The 24,501-nt window shown below is 44.2% G+C and overlaps 1 protein-coding gene and 1 pseudogene across 1 annotated transcript in view; one reads left to right on the top strand and one right to left on the bottom strand.

Moving 5' to 3' along the window:
* The window catches only part of ZMYND8 (zinc finger, MYND-type containing 8), a 124,228-nt gene that overhangs the window by 52,565 nt on the left and 47,162 nt on the right, over positions 1-24,501 (top strand). The window contains exons 6-11 of the mRNA XM_010835118.1: positions 293-385; positions 1,534-1,621; positions 4,928-4,983; positions 6,247-6,324; positions 7,734-7,849; positions 11,765-12,246. Of these exons, the coding sequence (XP_010833420.1) occupies positions 293-385; positions 1,534-1,621; positions 4,928-4,983; positions 6,247-6,324; positions 7,734-7,849; positions 11,765-12,246 (913 nt within the window). The remainder of the gene's footprint in view (positions 1-292; positions 386-1,533; positions 1,622-4,927; positions 4,984-6,246; positions 6,325-7,733; positions 7,850-11,764; positions 12,247-24,501) is intronic.
* Positions 5,257-6,176, bottom strand: LOC104985090 (annotated as a pseudogene).

Genomic DNA, 24,501 nt, shown 5'->3' with positions numbered 1-24,501 from the left:
TGTTCTTGTCGATCTTAACTGAAGAGGCCTGGACCTGTTTTTGAGTTTACACTGAAAACAGAACAGATGACAAAACTGGAACACGGCTGGGCCCATGATTATTGATAACCAGGCAGAATTAGAAGGTAAACCACTTTGGAGCTTTTCAAGGGCCTGTTTTGTAGAAAGTTTTAGAACTGTATTTTCTGGAAAGATGTCTCCGTTGTGGAAGTACTGTGTAGGCGTTAATGCTTGCGGTCTTCCGTGGCAGTGACGGGTTTGTGTTTGTGTGTACGCGTCCTTTCTTTTACAGACAGATGCATTTCAGAAGCCTGTCCCCTTGGAGCAACATCCTGACTATGCAGAATACATCTTCCACCCCATGGACCTTTGTACATTGGAAAAGGTGGGCTTCCATCAGAGAGCCCACAGCTGTCGAGATGACTCGAGAGTCGCCCTCACTTGCCAGCCCTGTCTCAAGTTAGATGGCTCTTCTGTGTCTCCCCTGCGCCACTTTCATTTGGATGGAAGAACGCTCATTCCCCTAACGTCTTTGTAACATTTTCCCAAGGATTGCAGTGGGCGTTGAAACCCACTGCTTAGCGCCAAATAGTATTTCTGCTGGTGATTCTAGCCTTTTATCCGAGAAAGTTACAGCTTCTAAGCATTAGTGATTTGATTGATTTGGGGTTTACCCTTCCCTTTCTTTTGGAGGTGTTAATGAGAGCAGCAGGAAGGAATCAGAGAAAATTAAGTATCTGGGAAAACCTTCATGTTAGCAGTAAACATGTGGCTTCTTAGATCTTGACTTACTTCACCGAGAAGGGTATTTCTGTAGTGCCTAACCCTGGTTTTCAAAGGTTTGAACTGAAATTCCATGCTGAAAATTACACTGGTAGCATTTTAGACTGTGTCTGTCATCTTGGTGCTGATTTTCAAATTTTTGGCACCAAAATATTCTTAAAGAAAAGCATGAATGAGGAGAAAACATTACTTTATATTGTGTGTATTGATGGACCCATTCCCCCAACCTCCAAACAGTAAATTCACCCTGCTTTCGAAAATTGCTTACACCTTTATGGTGTTAAAAAAAAAAAAAAAAGACGTTCCAAAAAGATGAGATTAGAATCCTAATTTCACAAATTAATAGCTTTGGAACTTGGATTAGTTCTTTAACAATACTATACCTCAATTTCTCTGTCTGTAAAATGGGGATAAGAATGGCTTCATTGAGTTTTCAATTATGAGGCTTATGGGAGACTGTACAATTAATAATAAATGTGTAAATATATAAAATACCCTGGTTCATTGGAAGAAGCTGCTTGATAAATGACAGTGCTATAAGATGAGAAGATTCAGGTTAGTGTGATGAATTCAGTGAATGCATTTTTATAGAGTTATAGATCTCAACTGTAATAGCATCTTGGGAAATGAGTAAAAGCATTAATTAATTTGGCAAATGACTGCTAAGAAAATTATGTGGGGACGCAGGTGTTACATGCTGTGGCTTATAGAGACTCACTGGTGATTATTTTCTGTGGCTTTTCTCCCCAGAATGCTAAAAAGAAAATGTATGGCTGCACAGAAGCCTTCCTGGCTGATGCAAAATGGATTTTGCACAACTGCATCATTTATAATGGGGGTGAGTGGCTTAGACGACTCTTAGAAAAGAGAGTATGCTGCGTGTGTTGCCTGTTCTCCTGCCTTTCATTAAAAAAAAAAATGAGGATCTTTTCTCATGCGTCAACCCAGAGCTGAAGAAACTTACGTGTAGATTGCTAATATGTGTGAATAGGGCACGGTGACTACATGCATTTTAGGGTATGAGCTGATGTCCACTGTTGCTTGTGACTATGTGATGCTTTTACCTGTCCTCTTAATTAAAAAAAAAAACTTACTTATTTATCTTTGGTTGCGCTGGGTCTTTGCTGCTGCGTGTGGGCTTTCTCTAGTTGGAGGCTACTCTTCGTTGCCGTGCGTGGGATTCTCATCTCGGTGGCTTCTCTTGTTGCAGAGAACAGGCTCTAAGTGCTCAGGCTTCAGTCATGGTGCGTGGGCTTAGGTGGTCCATGGCATGTGGAATCTGGGATTGAACCCGTGTCCCCTGCACGGGCACGCAGATTCTTAACCATTATATCATCAGGGAAGGCCTCCCTGTCCTTCTTAATGGAGGAATAATTATATAAAATAGAAAGCACAGGTTTTACAGGTACATTCCATGAATCTGACAAATGTGTTCCACCTCCGTAACTCCAACTGCAAATAAGACCCTGAAACAATTCTATCACCCTATTATATCCCAGTTGCCGCTCTCCACTAAATCCACACTCCTCAAAAGGAATTACTGAGAATTAATTCTCCATATTCTAGAATTTGATATCAGTGGAGTCTTGACTGTGTGGACAGAGTATAATATTTTGGGGATTCCCTTCTGTTGTATGTATTATTGCTTTGTTTCTTACTGAGGGGTGATGTCAGTATTGTGTCAATATACAATTTATCCATTTCCTTTGTTGATGTTGATGGATATTTGTATTGTTTTCAGTTTTCGGCTATTATGAATAAAGCCCCCCTCGTGAACATTGTTACAGAAGTCTTTGTGTGGACATAGACTCTCATTTCTCTTGGATAAATACCCAAGAGTGGTATTGCTAGATCATTGAGTAGGTTTGTATTTAAATTATAAGAAATTTTACCAAATTGTTTCGTCAGTTGGTTGTATTATTTTACACTCCTTCCAGCAGTGTATGTGAGAGTTTTGTTGTGCTGTATCATTGCCAACATTTGATACTGTGTAGCCGTTCTTGAAGGCATGAAGTGTTATGCAGTGGCTGTTTTATTGGTCTCTAATGACTAGGTATTGAGTACCTTTTGTGTTTATTAGTCATTATGCATCTTTTGTTGGTAAAACGTCTATTCAGATGTTTTGTTCATTTCAAAAATTGAATTTTTTTTTGTTATTAAGTTTTAGGAGTTTTCTTTAGATTCTGTATAAAGTTTTGTTAGTTACGTTTTTGTGGATTAAGCCTTCTGGACAGATTGGAGGAGACTTCCCATTAAAATCTCTCCCGTGGGCACCTTTCCCATTGCCCTATCTTCTCCCATAATCCTCTCTGTCTGCCTTCTTGCCGGGTAGATCTTTAAGCGTGTCCTGCCCCATCCTGCTCCTCTAGTCCCCTGCTGAAACACTCCTCTCTCTTTGCCTTGATGATTTTTCCTTGTCCTTCAGTCTCAGCCTTTCAGTCCTGAGGAGTTTTCCTTTGTGACCCAGACCGTATTACATACTTTTGTTAAGGGCTCTCAGTACCTGTCCTTCCGCATGACAGTATTTATCGCACTTTCTTGATGGTGCTTTTTAAATTTTGAGTTGCTCACCAGGGCATAAGGTCTTTAAGGGCCTATCTTGTTTCCTATAGCATAGACTGTTGTTAGCTGATGTTTGAAGAAGGAAATATGAGTGGATGACTATCTGCTTAAAGTACATATTTTGTATTACTAATGTGTTTGCAGGGCTGGGGACGCAGGGATGAGAGAAAGGTATGTATCTAGGCATTGGGAATTTGTGTAAAGGTTATAAAATCAAATACAGAGAAAGGCCAGTAAGATCATATAAACAAGTAAATGAAGCCAGGTAGCAGAAAAACAGTAGAATAAGCCAGGATGACCAGTGCGGGGAGCTGGAGACTGCAGACAACAGGGAACTCCTGCCCACTCTGGAGAGGTCGCCATTGGACACTCCAGTGGTTTATTGGATACAGAGTTTTCTGATGTGAGTTTTCAAACATGTCAGAAATCTAGGTATTTGTGTGTATGAAATCTTTTGCCACCAAATCTACAATTTCTGAAAACATACTGTTCAATACAACATGGCTTTTCGACCTTCTTGTTCTCTGGTTTAGTGCAAAGGTGAGGGATTTAAGAGTTAGACCAGGAGCCATAATCTCAGTTCATTAGCTCAGTGATCTCATATATGTGATGATTCCTGAACCTCGGTTTACTCTTAGGTGAAACGAGACCATTCATGCTTGCTTCCTAATAAGGCTTTTTTAAGGAGTTAATTTCATTGCACCAGGCACACTGGAGTTAGTCAACTAAATGTTTTCTTTTCCCTGGACTCTTCTTCGTAGTATTCCCTGGTGGCTCAGAGGGTAAAGCATCTGCCTGCAACGTAGGAGACCTGGGTTCGATCCCTGGGTCAGGAAGATCCCCTGGAGAAGGAAATGGCAACCCACTCCAGTACTCTTGCCTGGAAAATCCCATGGACAGAGAAGCCTGGTAGACTACAGTCCACGGGATCACAAAGAGTCGGACACAACTGAGCGACTTCACTTTCACTTCTTGGGTTAGGGTCTGGGACAATGGGCAGAAGAAGGCTCCTTTATATATTTATTTATTTTCGGCTGTGCTGGGTCTTTGTTGCTGTGAGGGCTTTTCTCTGGTTGCACAGAGCAGGGGCTGCTCTCTGGTTGAGACGCGTGGGCTTCTCGTGGCGACTTCTCTTGGTGCAGAGCATGGGCTCTAAGGTGCTCGGGCTCAGTGGTTGTGGCGCACGGGCTCAGTTACTCGTGTAATTTTCCTGGAGCGGGGATCAAACCTGCGTCCCCTGCATTGGCACGCGGACTCTTTATCACTGGACTGCTGGGGAAGTCAGAAGGCTCCTTTCCACTAATTTGGGCCTTGAAACTATAAAAGCATCTTTCAAATATTAACTTGTGAACTGTTGGGAAACCACCACAAATTGTCATCTTTCAGGGAGTATCTCAGCACCAAAGGCTGGTTCCTGGGAAGAGTCATCTACACTGATGTTAGAAGCCAGACATGTCTTGTTTTTAACCTTTAAAGGGTTACTCCCAAGGGAAAGCAAGTGAAAAGGTTGTTAATAGAGGTATAAATCCTAAGGTGTTTCTGTGTTTCCATTTGAATTAATGCTATTGTCTTATTCCCTTAGGAAATCACAAATTGACACAAATTGCAAAAGTAGTCATCAAAATCTGTGAGCATGAGGTATGTGTTTCTCACTGTCCCCTTTTAAGTGTAACTGGAATGATGGGTTGGGTGATTGATGTTCCCATTGGTGGAATTGTCTGAGGGTAGTTGTGGAGATTTGAGAATTTGTTGACACATAGACAGCGTCTTTTGTCTTTGAGGAAAGTAAAAGCAACAGAGCGGACCCTAGTACGTGATGAAATAACACCCTTACCTTATCTGTGATCTAAGAGAGAGGATTTTTTCAGCCTTGACTGGTGGTCAAGCACTGCATGTAGCGTAGAGTTTATGATTCTTTGCCCCACAGTCTGTGGCATTTCCCTGGGTCCTTTTTAGTCTTCTTTTTTTTTTTTTTGGTTATAGCACAATTTATATATTTCAAATGGACAAAAAAATTAGTATCATTTACAGTATCTTAAGATGAACTGCCTTTGAATGGGAGCTTTCTTTCCAGTACTTTGAGGTCTACAAGACGAATCTAGAAAATTTACTACTGTGGAAAATGAAGACTGCTTAAATCGATGGGGGCAGGGGAGGCCTGTGGTTTTTCTTTTTGATTAATTGCTGTAATGCTGTCCTTCAGGCGGCTGAGGGAGTTTCATATTTTCTTTAGACATCATTAGGCGCCGAAGCTCTTGCAGGACAACTTTGATGCTATACGAATTCTGCCATTTTGCTAGCACTGATAACGGCTCTTGGGTCTACCACTCCATTAGAACTATTAGCTCCATTCATGTTAGTTTTTGTTACAAATCTTACAAAGGGGGGTGCTTCTGGGTATTTAGGTCCCCATTCTATTTTAAGGCTGTATATTCGGTTTTCATAAATTGTCCAAGCCCGTGGTGGCTGCCATCTTGCGTTGCTGTTGCTCAAAGGCCGACCCCTTATTCCCTTTCAGACTTCTTGTGGCAGGGGTTTGCACTGACGTTATTTGCAGGAAATGTCCTGAATTTCTCCAAGAATGGCCTAGGTGTCCTGGAAAAATGCCCCCTAGTTTTGATGGTGTAGATGAAATGAACCTCCTGGGCTGGGCTCGGGCTGTTCCATGTGTGGGGAATGGACCAAGTTAGGACGCTGAGGTTCAGAAAGAGATGATGATGGCTTGGGCTAGGGGAATGCATCAAGGTTGGTGAGAAATAGTCCAATTAATGTCCAGGGTGTTCCCCACCGTGGCATTTAGTTTAGCTAACCTTACCTGCCAGTATCGTCATGTATTTCTTGAGGACTTGCAGATATAAGGCCCCTGGGAGTGACGCATTCTAACACCTTTTTGCTTTACAGATGAATGAAATTGAAGTTTGTCCAGAGTGTTATCTAGCTGCCTGCCAAAAACGAGATAACTGGTTTTGTGAGCCTTGTGTAAGTTGGGTTTCCTTTTCTATCTTTGTTCTCTGAACTCTCTGCCTTGGATGACCCAGGACAGCTTTCATCAGGTGGCTTACTGGATGGAACTGTGGATGATGTTTTTAGATAATTTTCTTGCTGATATAGTTATAGTCAGAAAGGGAGTAATCCAGGTGGGATAAATCTATTTGGCTAAAAGTTCAAAGCATCATCATTGACGGGGTCTGTTGGTCCTTGAAAACAGCAGGATGCAGAGTGAAAGAAAAACTCATCAGAGGGAAGACACACCAACGTCATGCAGACAGTGAGCCAGTAGTGGTGAATGAGTATGTTACTTACGAATCACCCGGGTCTATTTTAAGAGGTTTGGAAATCCCTTCTAGGATTAACTCCATGATCTCGCCAAACCATGGTTCTTTTTTTTCCCCCTTTCTTTAAGATTTGATCAACGATTTAATCAACACTGACATAGTCAGAGCTCAGGAAAGAGCAGGAAAATACAGGGTGGTCTGGATTTCCCCCCCCTTTTTTTTTTTAAATCTGTTTTTAATTGGAAGATAATTGCTTTACATTGTTGTGTTGGTTTCTGCCATACACCAACATGAGTCAATCATAGGCATACTTAGTCTCCTCGCTCTTGAACCCCCCTCCCACCTCACACCCCATCCCACCCCTCTAGGTTGTCACAGAACACACCAGGTTGAGCTCCCCTGTGTTCCATATGTAAAATCCACTAGCTGTCTATTTTACATATGAAACCATGGTTCTTGAGGATGGGATGGGGGTAGGGAGAGAACGTCAGTCACCCTCGTTGTCCCCAGGGATCTACATTTTCCAAACTGGTGCTTTGTAGAGAGAGGTGTGTTTTGGGGTGGGCTGGGAGTATGGGGGTGGGGGTAGAGGGAACTGGGCAGCAAGACTTGTCATTAGAGTTGAGAATCAAAGCATAGTTGAGAGCTTTTCCTGCCTTTGGAGATGAATATCTGAATAGTTAGGCTCTGAGTAGCACTTGATGAAGAATAAAGGTATGTAGTGCTGCCTGTTACTCTGTGCTCGGTGTCATGTGCATTTAACCCTCCAACTTAACGGAGAGTTGTAGGTATTATTGTCCCCGTGTTGCCCAGAAAGGGTCAGTCTCCTCCTCACTGCCATCCAGGTGGTAGTGGCACAGCCAGGATTCAAGCCTGGATTTGTCAGCGCTGACTTCTTCTCAGTTTCCCCGTTTAACTGCCAGCCTTGCCCAGGCTTACTGGCCACGCATCTGGGGACTGCTGCTTGGGGAGACAGACCCTGTTTGAAACTGTCCTCTTTCACTTTGTGGCCTGTCTCACCGCTCCCTTGCCTGAACCTCACCTACCGAGCTTTATATATGGTTCTTGCTGTCAAATACGTACAAACTCTGGATTTTGTTTTTCTTTTCCTAGAGCAATCCACATCCTTTGGTTTGGGCAAAACTGAAGGGGTTTCCATTCTGGCCTGCGAAAGCTCTGAGGGATAAAGATGGGCAGGTGGATGCCCGTTTCTTTGGACAACACGACAGGTGGGAGTTAAACACGGGCTTCAAATGCGTAGCTCCGAGGGAGCCTTTGATCCTGCCAGTGAATGTGAGAAGGGGCGGGGGGCACGACTATTATTTGATTGTCATGATACCCACCGATGATCTTGTACTTTAAAAATACTGGCCTGGGCTGTGTTAAGCCTGATTGTGCACCGGCTTCCGTTTTTATCAGGTAGGTTGGAAAGGATCTTGCTTTCGTGATTTTGTGGATGTAGCCAGCATGGACATAGGTTCCACGGCTGTTTTAAGCTCTGCTGTTCTCTTTTTTTTTTCTCCCCCCTGCAGTAAATTAAATCACCGCACAAATTGCTTTTCAGAATAATGCTTTCAGGGATCAGAAACATTTCCCCAGATCGCTGGTAAATGAATCTCCCATCGTCATGTGGGGTGGTCCCCTCCTGTTCCTTTTTCTGTGGAGCTAAAATGGGAAACTAGAAGGGGTTGCTGTTTTGACAGGTAGGAGCCCTCCTTCCTAGCCTTCCTGCCCTCCCCCTCCTAGCGATGCGAATTATTCTAGCTAGATGTGAATTACTCTAGCTAATAGCAGCTCTCTGCAGAGCGCAGCCCCCCCACCTGCTTCAAAACAACAGGTAGACGGAGATGAGCAGCGGTTAATATCTCCAGCTCTCTTTCAGCAAGTTATGTTGTGATTAAATGAGGCAAACCGCGCCCCCCTCACCCCCAGAGCCCTAGCAGGCAGGCTGGGAAAGTGTTTGTGTGTGTGTATATTTAAAAGACATATTTTGAAAATTATACCCACCCACAGAACATACAGAAAATACAGTTTATCATTTGAAACAACAGCAGACTCTGAAATAATTGCTCCTTGTAAAATTTTGCTTGTCATCTTGGGGGAAAAAAAACGAATTTCAAAGTAATCTGCAAAGTCACTTACCAGGAATCCAAGCAGTGCATTGATAGGAGACAAGATGGAAATTAGTGGAGATGGTTCTGGGTTTGATAGCAAGTATTATATTTTGATCTTGACCATTTTTTGTTGGGAAGCTTTCTGAAATTCCCTTATTCGTTCATTCATTCAAAAAAACATGTTTTCAGTGTGTGCTGTGTGCCAGGCCGAGTGCATGCTCCTGTGGCAGCTGACATTAAGTGCTTTTTTTTAATAGAAGCTGCTTTTATCCCCATTTCACTGATAGGAAAACCAAGGTCCAGAATTAGAAAGTAGCTCAGCTGTGTGCCGTGTTGCCTCTCAAGACATAGCCTCCTAGAGGCTTCCTGTCACTAAGCAAATAGGATATCCCTTTCAATATTTCCTGGGTCTCCTTTAAGAAAAAGAAACCCTTTTCTGAAATCATTTGTAAAATAACTTCATGGAACTTAGGATACCAATGCCGGACAAAAATGGGAGAGGGTACAACCCCGGTGACTGTGGCTGGTCAGCTCCTGGGGGTGCAGGGTACCGGTCAGATGCGTCTCCCCAGCATCCCTCCAGGTAGGGGCTCATCTTCCACCCCACCGACAGAGTGGAGGCTGGCCCAGCGAAAGGGGGTCCGCCGGCGGGGCCGCCTGGAGCTCCCCGCTGCTCCTCAGAGCCCCATTTTGGTCCGGACTCCTGCCCACTCGGCTGAAAGCCCCGGAGGCCCCGCAGACGCTGGCCCTGGGGCATCTGGCTCCTGCCCAGCCCCCGTTCTGCCTGGCTGCACCTTTGTTTCCGCGGGCCTCTGCAGAATGACAGCATGAGTGGGAGCGGATGAGAAGCGGGTGGTTTCCAGCACTCGGAGGGTGCGGGTGGGTATTTTGAGGGGTTCCATGTTCATATGCATTGTGGCCTAGCATCACCAAGAGCTGTGAGCTGTGGGCAGCCAGCCTGTGCCCAGCCAGCCTGTGCCCTGGACTCTGCCCCATGGCCAGGCTTTGTTTCTCCTTGGTGGTTTTCTCTTAAAAAATAGGAAGGAGATGCTCTTAACATTTGGGTAAAAGAGAAGATAAAAAGTTTCTATTTTCTACTTTAAAATTTTGGAAGACTTGGTGTTGGGTCCAAATTCCCAAGGCACTTTGATAGCACCTGAGTAGGGGGTCCTTGCATTAGACTGGGTGTGAGTTTCCCACCTGCTCTCCCCACTAAGTCCACGTTGCTCCCCATGGCTTGTACCTGACTTGAGTTTATGGTCTATGAAATCCCTGAGGTCTCCTTGGAAACGCTTATTCCTACCAGATTCCCATCTATACGCTGGGTTGAGGCTAGGGGCATCAGGTATCGCAAAGGCACACCCCGCCCGAACGCTCGTATATCCACTCTTGCCTTCCCCAGAGCATGGTGGTTTTGTTTCTGTCTCCTGCCTGCCTTCACTTGGGTGGCTGATTCCAGAAAAGCAGCTCACGTTCTAGTGGATTTCTGCAGAGCACACTAGGATGTGAAGGTTGATGGTAGGAAGACAGAACTAGCCTGAATCAAGAGTTGAAGGGCTCATACCCCAAGGGTAATAGGCTGTTTTCCCATTTTTTCCATGTGAATTATCTCACGTTCAGAACCATGCACCCCTTTTAGGGCTGTGGTTTTCTAACCTTTCCTTCTAGTCCCATGGAGAATCACAGTTTTAAAAGAGAAAAGAAACCTCTTTATGTCTGAGTGCATGAGAGTGAGATTTGGGGAATAATTATCTTCTCGGAGGTGTGGTCTGGGATCCAGACTGTTTTCTTACTCTCTACCAACCCAGAGGCAAAGGGGATTTATTATTTTTTAATGGATTAAACTGACTAAGCTATTGAGCCTTTTAATGTAGCTGAGTGTCTTGTTCACATTCTGTCCTTGTGACAGAACATGTCTGTTAAGTGGATTGTTAATTAACCATTCAAACCAAGTCATTTTTAAAAAATGGAATATGTGTTTAAGAATCTTGGTAATTCCACCAGGATAATTTGGTTTGCATTAAGGAAAAAAAGAAAAAACACCATTCTGGAAACAACCCAGGTGGCCATCGAGCGATGAATGGATGGAGTAAATGTGGTCTCTGCACACAGTGGATACTGTTCTGCCTTAAGAAAGATGAAGCATCACGACTGTACCAGAAGGACTTTGAGCAAAGTGGAATAAGCCAGTTCCACGAATACTGCATGATTCCCTTTGTAGGAGGTATCTGAGATAGTCAGGTTCAGGGGCTGGGGACTGGGGAAAAAGGGAGACTACTGATTAACAGATACAAAGTTTCAATTAAACAACCTGAATAAGCTTTAGAGAGCTGCAGTACCAGCATGTACCTACAGCTAACTGTTGAAAAAATGTTGCCTGCTCTATCAGTAGGCAAAGGATGGTACTGCCATCAAGCCAGTACAGACTCCCAGATGATGAACCCTGAGGGAGCTTAGGATGGAGACAAATGGGTACCCAGCTGCCAAGCGCTCAGCCACTGCAGCCGACCCCCAGTGGTGCACCCTGAGGGGACTCAGGCTGAGAAAGCCCCAGATAGCTAAGCTGCATGTCAGAGGAAAGATTTCAGTGAACCCAGACTCTTGCATCTTCCCAGACTGAGAAAAATGCTGAATTCCTTAACACGAGATATCTGGTTTTTCTTTAATAGGAATCTTTTGAAGTTCTGGCTACCTGGTCTTTGTTACAAAAAATCTCCTGTATATGCTGACTCCTCCCTTGCCTCTTTGGAGCAGTCTCTCAGTGTGATCTGAGAGGCTGCGTCCTGGGCTAAAGTCCTCAGTTTTGTCCGCCAAATAAAACATAATTCTCAGCTTTTAGGCTGTGCTGTTTTTCCGTTGACACAGCAGTAATGTATGATACACTTGTTAGGAGAGTACATTTGTCAAGAGGGCAGATCTCAACTTAAGCGTTCTTGCACAATCAAATTTGTAAAAAAAAAAAAAAAAAACTTAAAAATCTTGGGAATGACCAAGGCTGATTTAAACTCCCTTTCTCTTTTGTGCTCCCAGGGCCTGGGTTCCAATAAATAATTGCTACCTCATGTCTAAAGAAATTCCTTTTTCTGTGAAAAAGACTAAAAGCATCTTCAACAGTGCAATGCAAGAGATGGAGGTTTACGTGGAGAATATCCGCCGGAAGTTTGGGGTTTTTAATTACTCTCCATTCAGGACACCCTACACGCCCAACAGCCAGTACCAAATGCTGCTCGACCCCTCCAACCCCGGTGCTGGTGCCGCCAAGATGGACAAGCAGGAGAAGGTCAAGCTCAGCTTTGACATGACGGCGTCGCCCAAGATCCTGATGAGCAAGCCGATGCTGAGCGGGGGCGCAGGCCGCAGGATCTCCTTGTCCGACATGCCGCGCTCCCCCATGAGTACAAACTCCTCCGTGCACACGGGCTCCGATGTGGAGCAGGATGCTGAGAAGAAGGCCACATCCAGCCACTTCAGTGCCAGTGAAGAGTCCATGGACTTCCTGGACAAGAGCACAGGTCAGCCCCGGGGAGAGAGGGTGCAGGGGGTCCCTGCGACACAGGGGTTCTCATCTGGGGGACACCTGTCTGGCCCTGACTACCTGGTGAGCATCACGGAGTCAGAGGGAGCTGGGTAGGGGGATCTCATCCCAGTGGAGCCGATTTTAAATTTTAAGTGCGTAAACCCACTGGGATTCTTGATGTCGTCGTTCAGTCGCTACGTCGTGTCTGCCCCTTTGTGACCCCGTGGACTGCAGCACGGCCCCACAAATGAGAAAAGCGTTCCCCAAAGGCCAGCTGGAGGTCATTCCTAGAAGTGGGCAGAGGTGGCCAAAAATCCTTCAGAGTTCGGTTCAAATGCCTCGGAGATGAATCACAACTTCCTGCAATCGTTTTTTTCTTTCTCGAGAATTTTATTTTAATGGAAACAGTATTTTTCTATCAAAACCAGATACTCGCATTACTGAAGGCTCAAATATGAGAGTAACATGTAAGGGAAACAAGAATATTCCCTCCCCAGAGAGAGCAGAGGACTCCCACTCCTTGAATGGTCCCAGTCCACTCCTCCCCGCGCCCCACTCGGGTTAACAGTCATGTTGCATCTTGCAGCCTGGCTGCTGTAGCAGAGGTGAAGGAGGAGGATGCTGGTCTCGGATCAGGTCCCAGCTCTGTCATTTACTAGCTCTGTGGCTTTAGGCAAGGCGCCTGACCCTCCCATGCCTTGGTTTCCTCTCCTGTAACACAGCCATAATGATAGGCCCTGCCTCAGTGTTTCTTGTGAGGATTAATGAGCCGATATACATAAGGGGTTTAGAGTAGTACCTAAGATAATAAGTGCTACAAAAATGTTGGCTGCTCTATTATTTATTCTGGTAGTCACTCATTCCGTGCTGATACGGATCCGGAGAGGTGTTGCAAAGGAGGGGTGCTGGCTGAGTAACAAAAGCAAGGATGACTTAAATTGAATTCTTTTCTATCCAGACATAATTCAGTTGCATGTTAAAAACCTATGAGGGGGCTTCCCAGGTGGTCCACTGGCTGGGACTCTGAGCTCCCAATGCAGGGGACCCAGGTTTGATCCCTGGTCAGGGAACTAGATCCCACATGCCGCAACTGAGACCTGGTGCAGCGAAATAAATAAATATTAAAAAAAAAAAAACCCTGTGAGAACTTTATGGTTTCCTCAAGGAAATGGGTTTACTGTCATTTTTCTTGAAACGGGGCCTTTACTGTTTGCTCTTTCTTGTTCTCTGAGAGGCATAGGTAAAAAAAGCTTTACACTGAACGTGATGATGGATGCAGGCAGCCTGCAGGCTCTGGGCTAAGGAGACTGTTGGTGAACCTCAGGCACATGCCCCATTCTCAAGGGTTTCAGCCCATGGTTGCTGCCCAGAAATGTGGACTTAGGGTTTTCACGTTTTAACATTCTTACAGAGAAATGGGGAATCTGCCTTTTTATGTAGACTCTCCAGTTATGAAAGTGCAGCTCAAACTGTCTTAAGATATTTGCCAGAATGAATAAAGCACATCCACAGGTTGAACCACCAGTATTTAGACTTCTGGCCAGAGTATTACCCTTGGATAGCCTTTCAGATCAGCCCCTCTTCCTACCTCCCTCCTTTCCTCTTTCCCTTCTTTCCTTCACGGAGAACTCTTTAGGGAGCAGGCATCAGGAATTTCCTGGTGGTCCAGTGGTTAGGACTGCAAGGTCCTCCTGCTGGGGCCTGGGTTCGATCCCTTGTTGGGGAACTAAGATTCCACAAGCTGCATGGCACCCCCCTCCCGCCCCCCCAAAAAGAGGAGCAGGCATCAGTTAAGAGAACATCAATATCCCCAGAAGATAAATGATGAAGCCTTAGTCAATGGTGAACTCAGAAGATTTCCACTCATTTTGGTTCACGCTGTGGCTTCTTTCTGGGTAGCTGCTTATTTTCAAGTACTGCTTGTAGCTGCTCTGAATGGCTCTAGGTGGAGCAGAGTTCATCACCAGCGGCTTTTGATTCTTCAGAGTAAAGGCTGCAGTCGGTTCTGATCCAGCCACGTGGTTGACGGATTCAAGGTTGAGTTAAGAGCTTTGTTCTGGGATGACATAACTTCTGTTGACATAGCTTCAGAAAAAAGCTTGCCCTTTGCCCCCTTGTTTCTGACCAGAGTCCTTAAAGGCTTACTTTTATTCTATGACATGATTTCATTTAAGCCAAGTTAACAACATATGGTGTATAACCACACAAGCTCCTCAGCCTCTGAGTTCCTATTGAAATCCTACTGCTTGAGAAACTGTTTTAATGGGCAGCAATCCCATGAATCACTGTTGCCTGAACTTTTCATATCTGAAGTTATTGATATTTCTCCTGGCAATCTTGATTCCGGCTTGTGCTTCTTCCAGCCCAACATTTCTCATGATGTGCTCTACATATAAGTTAAATAAGCAGGGTGACAATATACAGCCCTGATGTACTCCTTTTCCTATCTGGAACCAGTCTGTTGTTCCATGTCCAGTTCTAAATGTTGCTTCCTGACCTGAATACAGGTTTCTCAAGAGGCAGGTCAGGTGGTCTGGTATTCTCATCTCTTTCAGAATTTTCCACAGTTTATTGTGATCCACACAGTCAAAGGCTTTGGCATAGTCAGAAAGCAGAAATAGATGTTTTTCTGGAACTCTCTTGCTTTTTCCATGATCCAGAGGATGTTGGCACTTTGATCTCTGGTTCCTCTGCCTTTTCTAAAACCAGCTTGAACATCTGGAAGTTCATGGTTCATGTATTGCTGAAGCCTGGCTTGGAGAATTTTGAGCATTATTTTACTAGCATGTGAGATGAGTGCAATTGTGCAGTAGTTTGAGCATTCTTTGGCATTGCCTTTCTTTGGGATTGGAATGAAAACTGACCTTTTCCAGTCCTGTGGCGACTGCTGAGTTTTCCAAATTTGCTGGCATATTGAGTGCAGCACGTTCACAGCATCATCTTTCAGGATTTGGAATAGCTCAACTGGAATTCCATCACCTCCACTAGCTTTGTTCGTAGTGATGCTTGTAAGGCCCACTTGACTTCACATTCCAGGATGTCTGGCTCTAGGTGAGTGATCACACCATCGTGATTATCTGGGTCATGAAGCTCTTTTTTGTACAGTTCTTCTGTGTATTCTTGCCACCTCTTCTTAACATCTTCTGCTTCTGTTAGGTCCATACCATTTCTGTCCTTTATCGAGTCCATCTTTGCATGAAATGTTCCCTTGGTATCTCTAATTTTCTTGAAGAGATCTCTAGTCTTTTCCATTCTATTGTTTTCGTCTATTTCTTTGCATTGATCACTGAGGAAGGCTTTCTTATCTCTCCTTGCTATTCTTTGGAGCTCTGCATTCAAATGGGAACATCTTTCCTTTTCTCCTTTGCTTTTCGTTTCTCTTCTTTTCACAGCTATTTGTAAGGCCTCCTCAGACAGCCATTTTGCTTTTTTGCATTTCTTTTCCATGGGGATGGTCTTGATCCCTGTGTCCTGTACAATGTCACGTCCGTCCGTCCATCTTGATGCTTTTGAACTGTGGTGTTGGAGAAGACTCTTGAGAGTCCCTTGGACTGCAAGGAGATCCAGCCAGTCCATCCTTAAGGAGACCAGTCCTGGGTGTTCGTTGGAAGGACTGATACTGAGGCTGAAACTCCAATACTTTGGCCACTTCATGCACAGAGTTGACTCATTGAAAAAGACCCTGATGCTGGGAGGGATTGGGGGCAGGAGGAGCAGGGGACGACAGAGGATGAGATGGGTGGATGGCATCACTGACTCGATGCACATGAGTTTGGGTGAACTCCAGGAGTTGGTGATGGACAGGGAGGCCTGGTGTGCTGCGATTCATGGGGTCGCAAAGAGTCGGACACGACTGAGCAACTGAACTGAACTGAACTTTTTATCACCCATGATTTTTTTGTTTATAGTGTGCATACCACCTGTTTTATTACATTCTTACATATTAGATCCACAATTTAGCTTCATGTAAAGCTAAATAAAATACACAAGCTCATGTGTTTAAATTGCTTGCTGTTTTTTTTTTTTTTTCCCCCTAATGTACATGAAATTAGCACATAGCTTGTAAAGTAAAACATGTTGGTCCGTGAACCACTGTGGATGTTTCTACACCATATTTCAGGAAACACAGTTGAGAGGAGTATGAGGAACACATATTGTGGGTTTACTTAAACTTCTCTCATCCCTCGAGAGGGGCAGAGGTTGAAATGATGCCAGAATTCCTGACAAAGTTTCTCATTATTTGAGTGACTTTTGAGATGGTGAGTTAGCAGATGCCCCATTTCAGTAGAATTTAAAATCTGTTTCACGAAACATAATCTGTTTGCTAGTATGTGTCTGAGTTATTTTGCTGATCATTAGTTAGGCAGCCAATGAGTAGTGTAGGAAGAGAAGGTATTTATTAAAAATCTTTTTAGTTTTAGAAACTGTCCCCTTTCTGGAGCCAGATGGTAAATATTTTAGGCTTTGTAGGTCTCTTGTCACAACTCTGCAATTATTCAACACCTTGTTTGTGTTACTAAAATAGCCATAGGCAGTAAGTATGTGACTGGGATACTGAAATTTGAATTCCATATGATTGTTATGTTTTCAGGAGCTATGAATCCTTTTTTTCTCCCCTAAACCACTTAAAAGTGGTAAATACCCTTCTTGGCTTCCCAAGTGACTCAGCAGTAATGAATCTGCCCGCCAATGCAGGACACACAGGTTCGATCCCTGGGTCGGGAAGATCCCCAGGAGAAGGAAATGGCTACCCACTCCTGTATTCTTGCCTGGGAAATCCCATGGACAGAGGAGCCTGGCGAGCTACGGTCCATGGGGTCAAAAAGAGTTGGACACGACTTGGTGACGAAACAAGAAGAACAGCACCCTTCTTAGCTTGCAGGCAACATGGGTTGGTTTGCCAATATGTGGTGCCAACCAAGAGAAGAGAGACTCTGAGTCACTCTCCTCCTTTTACAGAAGGCAGGTTGAGGTCTCAGAAGAATGAGGGAGTTCCACAGCCAGATTCTGAGACTGGCTTTCTTTGCCCTGCATGCCACTGCCCTCTGCTGTTGGCAGTGATAATAGCATTTAGTGGAAGAAGACATGGGATATTTGTTGAAATGCCCCCACACAATCATTGAGAATATAAGTGAGACAAGACTGTGTTTTATCTAACATTGTATTAAAATAGTAGCTTGTCATAGGATTGCAAAACCTTCTTAGTTTCAGCAGGGAAAAATTTATAGTCTGCAGCATAAACGTACACATTGAAATAAGTTATTAGATAAAAATTTCATGAGAGTTTAGAAACCCTCCTTTTGTTTAAGGCATTGAGGAGCTCAGAATCATGTGTCTGTAATCCTCAGGGCTGGTTTTAGTCTTCGAGGAGCACTTCGGTCAGCCAGAAGCTGTTCATTCCTGGAATCTTGTCATGTTATGGGTCAGAGTAGTTTATATTCTCCATGCTTTGTCTGCTTCCTCTATCTAGACCTCCTGGCCAGAATTGATGCCTTGCCAGTATTTTGCTTGCAGGATCCTGTTGCATTTTATATGCATATTGAAATTATACATATAAAATTACAATTAATATGTATTAGGGTAAGAATCCTAGGGCCTGGCTTTCACCAGCCTCTGGGCTAATGGTAGTTCTTTGGTCTCGCAGCTCCACATGGGTTACCCCAGGGAAAAAGGAAGATGGTTTCGTATACACTTTGCCCTGTGAAATCAATACGTATTTGTCATAAACCAATGGTTAGTTACAAAAACTAAAGTCAGTGATAATCCCACCTTCCACAGTCAGCCCTTAGAGATTGTTTCCTGAACTTTTTCTTTTTTGGCACACGGCATGCTGGATCCTAGTTCCTCGACCAGGGATCGAACCTTGGCAGTGAACATGAGGAGTCCTAAGCACTGGACTTCCAGGGAATTCCCCATCCTGAGCTTTTTTTCTATGTTGGTTGACACAATCATATGCCAAGTTGAAAACTCAAGCACTTTGGGGGATCAGGCAGATACAGAAATAAGCGAGGATTGGAAGTGACAGGGACTGAACTGAAGCAGAAATCTGCTTGTCTTCACGACCATTTAACCACTCATGGGTGCCTGTGTCTAACGCTTCTCAAAGCAGTACTGACTCTTCTGTATGTGTGCGCTGAGCTAGAGACCTGTGCTTTTTTAAAGTCACTGGCGGCCCTCTCCCCTTGCTGGTTCTAGCCAAGTGGGAAGGTTGGCTCAGTGTTGCCACATTTCTGTGCTGTTCAAGAGAAATCCCAAATATTTTTTAAAATACAGACTACCCCAGCTTTTACACCTTATGTCCCATTTTTAAAAATAGCTCAGAAGGACTTCCCTGGTGGTCTAATGATCTAAGACTCTGCTCTCCCAATACAGGGGGCATGGTTCAATCCTTGTTGGGGTACTAAGATCGCACATGCTGTGGGATCTCACAAACCAAGACAAGTGAAAAAAACTACAGGCTGCATCAAATGCGTCCATGAACTGTTTGCTTCGTGGACCACCTCTTTCGTGTAGACCTATTTAACTTAGCCTTGTATTCTGAATGGGCTCCCCTGCTGGCTCAGGTGGTGAAGAATCTGCCTGCAATGTGGGATACCCTAGTTCGATCCCTGGGTTGGAAAGATCCCCTGGAGAAGGGAATGGCTGCCCACTCTGGTATTCTTGCCTGGAAAATTCAGTGGACAAAGGGGCCTGGCGAGCCACAGCCCATGGGGCCCCAAAGAGTGGGACACGACACAGCGACTAAAGCTGATCTGAGAAAAATAAAACTGTGTTCTGACTGCTTTTCCATGTTCCTAAATAACCATTTAGAGCAGCATTTCTGTCCTGTACTGATCGTCCAGTGATTCTGTGCTATATAGGTCCTTTGTACAAGCCACCAAGAGTGGTGCAAGATGCCAGCAGCCCTTTGAATGTATAGGTTGCTTCCAAAGTTCTGTAAGTAGAGGAGCTGAAGCATGAATCATGACTCCTCCACCGGCTACCCCACCCAGAGTGCTGGGGTGCGTGGGAGGAAAGGGCCCCTTTTTTCTAATTTAATTCTGCAACTTATATTTCATGTAGTCAGAAGGGCACTTAGCACAGGCTGGGGGTTTTGTAAATGTAGATAATAAATGATGTGTTTTAGCCGGCACTCGTGAATTGTACATCAAAGTAGATTATCTGATTAAATTATTTGTGACTTCAAAGGCAATTAGGTCTTCCTTTGGGCAAGATTTATGGCTTTATAAAAGGATTGGCATCCATTTGAAGGCATAATTGAAACGAGCATTTCCAAATGTCTTTCTGCTTTTGAAAATGTCTAGAGTGATTTAAAACAGGGTTTCTCAACCCCAGCACTACTGACATTTTGGGAAGGATGGTTCTGTGTGGTGGGGCTGTCCTGTGCCCTGCAGTACCCCTCCACCCATTTGATGCCAGTCTGCACCCCTGCCGTGGTCAGAACCTCTCCAGACATTGTCACACATGGTCATCTCTCCAGTCCTCATCGGGAATCACAGATGTAGGTACCATGCTTTTGATTTTCAGCACCAATAAACCTTTGCTCAGCCTTCAGGTTTGAATCTCTTCAATATTTATATTTCATCATTTCCCCCTGAATATAAAATATTCCTTTGAAATTTTAACATTGTAGAATAAATAGTCCATTATTCCATCCTGAGAGGTGACAGCTACTAAGAATTGGGTGGTCCTTCAGATTTTTATCACGTTGATGATGACAGTAATAAAAATTATTTTTGTGTGTGTGATAGAATGGGATCATACTGAACTTTTTGCTTCTTTCAACTTGGCATTGTGTCTTTAACATCATTTTATTTGCATGCACTTATTATTGGGCTTCTCTGGTGGATCAGTGGTAAAGAATCTGCCTGCCAATGCAGGAGACACAGGTTTGATCCCTGGGTCAGGAAGATGCCCTGGAGAAGGAAATGGCAACCCACTCCAGTATCCTTTGCCTGGGAAATCCCATGGACAGAGGATTCTGGAGGGCTGCAGTCCATGGGGTTGAAAAGAGTTGGACACGACTTAGTGGCTAAACATCAACAGCATTTCTCATGTTTTATGAAATCATACGAATGCAGATGTTTTAAACAGATACATCAACTTGTTTTCTTAATGTCAACTGTATATAAATATATATATATATAGAGAGAGGGAGAGAGTCCTTGCTCACTTTCTAACCCCCAGTGCTGAAGGTGTGTTGGCCAGCTTAGTATTTTACATGTTTCTCTAGATGGTCATGAATAAAAGTCTTCAAGAACATATCTATTGAATGTTACTGGAATCATACAGAATTCCTCTCACTTCCTTACATTTTTTATATTAATAAATATATTTTTGCACCCGTTTTAATGCTTCTCCCCCACAACAAAACCATAGTAAAAGCATTTTAAAAAGAGCAAAGTGGTCCATAATCTAAATGCCTCTAGTTGACTTTATTTTAAAAAAATGATGAAACGACTAAACGCACATGGTTAGAATTAAAACAGAATGAAACCCAGGCAATATTAGAGCAGGTCAGAAAGGTATATAAGAAAAGGTAAAGGTTTTTTTTTGTTGTTAATCTTTGAATTCTGGGCTCCAGTTTTTCTCCAAAGTTTCTATGGCTATAGAATGTGCTGATAGGAAAAAAAAAGTATGCATTCATTTAAGGATGTGGGACTGCTTTTGGAAAGTATTTACACATATGGGGGCATTTCTGTACACTTGATTTTACCTCTCTCTTTTTTCCACACTTGTTATTTTTTGGCTGTACTGTGTGACTTGTGGTCCAACCCAGGCCCTTGGCAATGAAAATGCAGAGTCTGCACCACTGGGCTGCCAGGGATTCCCTGTATGCCCTGTATGTTTCATTTTTATTTTTAAAAATATTTATTTATTTGACTGCGTCAGGGTTTAGTTGCAGCACGCTAGACCTTAAGTCTTTGTTGTGGCATGCGGGGGTTTTTTTTAATTGCCATATGCGAACTCTTAAGTTGAGGCATGTGGGATCTAGTAGGCTGACCAGGGGTCAAACCCAGGCCCCCTCACTGGGAACAGAGAGTCCCTGGACCACCAGGGAGGGCCCAAGTTGTTATTTTTTGTACCAAGTGTACCATGCAGATGAAGAGGCTGTAGGATAGAGCCTATAAATAGACAGACTGTATCTACTTATCTCTGTGCCTGTTAGCTGAGTTTACCTTTATTTATATCCAACTCAAGTTTCTCTCTAAATGTGCTTTTTGAGCTTTTGTATTTTTTTTTGTGGGCTGCTTATCCATGTTTCTTCCTTGGACGCTTAATCACTCACAACGCTGCAGAATGTCGAGGAGATGGTGTGCATGGGCACCTGTGTATGAGAGAGGTTTCATTTTGATCGTCATTATCATTTCTTTATTACTTATTGTGACCACAGTCATGAGAAGAGAAATGGAGACCTGATTCTTCAATTAATCATCTCACATATCGACTCATTCTGTCATCTCCGGTGCCTGGCAGTGTCAGAGGCCAGCAAGGAGGCTGTGCTTGTGCAGCTGGTATTCTCAAGGCAGAAGGGGCACTGGGGCCACCTTAGGTGGGGCCAGCAGGGAGGGCTTCAAGGAGATGGTGTTGGACCCAGATGTAGAGGACTGCCAGTCAGGAGGATCTGAGTGGGAGTGGTGGGTAGTGGGGAGGGTGTCTTTCCTGGGAAATTCCAAGTGTAAAGGTTTGAGGTAGGAGCAGACTTGATCTTGGAAGGGCTAAGCACAAAAGGCCACGTGGCTGGAGATTGCAGAAAGAGACGAGGAAAGGTCCTTGGATTTTATGCTGGCCGGCAGGACGCCCCTGAGTGCTCCCTTTCCTTGTTTTAGGTAGCTCACAGCTGCTAGGTGGAGGTGCCCCGGGAGAGGGGTGCTGTGGCAGGCAGTTGGGGGACCAGTGCGAAGCTTTTACAGGGTCTCTGTGGAAATGGTAGGTAAGGGCAGTGTTTCCCAACCTTTTTTTTTTTTTCCATTGATTATCACCCCCTAAGGAGCCTTTTTTTGACACTTTCTTCCTAATCGTTCTCCTGTGAATTTTTTAAGTGGAGGTGAGAATCACATAACAGAAGATCGATCATTTAAAAGCCAACAATTCAACGGTATTTAGTGCAGTCACCACATTGTGTGATATTGTGCATTCACCGCTGTTACCTCGATCCAAAACTTTTCTGTCACTGCAGAATCAAATCCTGTGTCTACCAAGCCGCCCCTCCTCATCCCTCTGCCTCCCCTGCCCCATCCTCTGAGCCTAGCCCCGCTAGCCACCAGGCTGCATTCTATTTGAATGTGCCCATTCCGGATATTTCATTTTAGTGAAATCCTGTAAAACGGGGCCTTTGTGTCTGGGTCCTCTGATGTCATACGATGTTTTCACCCACATTGCAGCGCGCATCCGAACTTCATTCTTTTGCACCATGGCTTTTCTGTTGATGGATGTTTGGGTTGTTTCCATCTTTGGGCTGAATAGGGCTGCCTTGAGGTGTTGTTTGAGTGCAAGTTTTCAGTTCTTTGGGCTCTATATCTAGGAGTGGACCCTCATGAAATTTGCAAGTATTATATGTCCCATTACATACTGTGAATGGGCTTTATATATATAAAGAGTAAGATTTTTTTCAGGCCCTAAGATCTATTTTGGGGGCCCACATTACCCCTGTTCAGAATTCACGGACTAAGGTGATAGCCCTGGAGATGGGGGTGGAGATAAGTGGGGAGATTTGGCTATATTTTCGAAGTGGTGTGCAGAGGCCTCGCTGAAGGTTGGGTGAGGCATGGTTTAGACATGTTTCTTAAACCTTCAATACTTAAGTTTTATTAACAAAGGAAATTTTCTGAAATTAAAGGCTCATTTTTCCAATAATTATTTTTTTAACTCTGTGAATATATACACAGACACACACACATGTATATATATATATATACACACACACACACAATTATAAAACTAATGACTCCTGTGTTTCTGGTAAATTCCCTGCAGCAGGCTCTCAGTCGGGGAGGGCTCTGCTAGATTGCCTGCCAGCTGCTGCTGCTTACTTTTGTAACTTGATCTGTTAAGAAAGGAAATATGGACTCTACTTGCTTGAGTTCTCTGTGTGACCCCACACTTTTGCAGGCTTTTGGTTCCTGCTACCCTCTGGGGTTAGAGTTCCTCGTCAGAGTTGCCTGCAGCCAGAAGCAGAACTTCTGGAGTGTGTTAAGACCCTCTCTTGAGACCTCATGACTCCCTCGTTTACTTCAGTTAAGTTCAGTTCAGTCGCTCAGTCGTGTCCGACTCTTCGCCACCCCATGAATCGCAGCACGCCAGGCCTCCCTGCCCATCACCAACTCCCGGAGTTCACTCAGACTCAGGTCCATTGAGTCAGTGATGCCATCCAGCCATCTCATCCTCTGTCGTCCCCTTCTCCTCCTGCCCCTAATCTCTCCCAGCATCAGAGTCTTTTCCAATGAGTCAACCCTTCGCATGAGGTGGCCAAAGTACTGGAGTTTCAGCTTTAGCATCATTCCTTCCAAAGAAATCCCAGGGCTGATCTCCTTCAGAATGGACTGGTTGGATCTCCTTGCAGTCCAAGGGACTCTCAAGAGTCTTCTCCAACACCACAGTTCAAAAGCATCAATTCTTCGGCTCTCAGCTTTCTTCACAGCCCAACTCTCACATCCATACATGACCACTGGAAAAACCATAGCCTTGACTAGATGGACTTTTGTTGGCAAAGTAATGTCTCTGCTTTTGAATATGCTATCTAGGTTGGTCATAACTTTCCTTTCAAGGAGAAAGTGTCTTTTAATTTCATGGCTGCAGTCACCATCTGCAGTGATTTTGGAGCCCAGAAAAATAAAGTCTGACACTATTTCCACTGTTTCCCCTTCTATTTCCCATGAAGTGATGGGAGCAGATGCCATGATCTTCGTTTTCTGAATGTTGAGCTTTAAGCCAACTTGTTCACTCTCTACTTTCATTTTCATCAAGAGGCTTTTTAGTTCCTCTTCACTTTGTGCCATAATGGTGGTGTCATCTGCATATCTGAGGTTATTGATATTTCTCCAGGCAATCTTGGTTCCAGCTTGTGCTTCTTCCAGCCCAGTGTTTCCCATGATGTACTCTTCATAGAAGTTAAATAAGCAGGGTGACAATATACAGCCCTAATGTACTCCTTTTCCTATTTGGAACCAGTCTGTTGTTCCATGTCCAGTTTGAACTGTTGCTTCCTGACCTGCATATAGGTTTCTCAAGAGGCAAGTCAGGTGGTCTG

This window comes from Bison bison, unplaced genomic scaffold (genome assembly GCF_000754665.1).
Source record: "Bison bison bison isolate TAMUID 2011002044 unplaced genomic scaffold, Bison_UMD1.0 scf7180017864038, whole genome shotgun sequence".
In the NCBI taxonomy this organism is placed as follows: Eukaryota; Metazoa; Chordata; class Mammalia; order Artiodactyla; family Bovidae; genus Bison; species Bison bison.
Note: the sequence above shows the minus strand (reverse complement) of the source record. Positions and strands in the feature narration are given on the sequence as shown.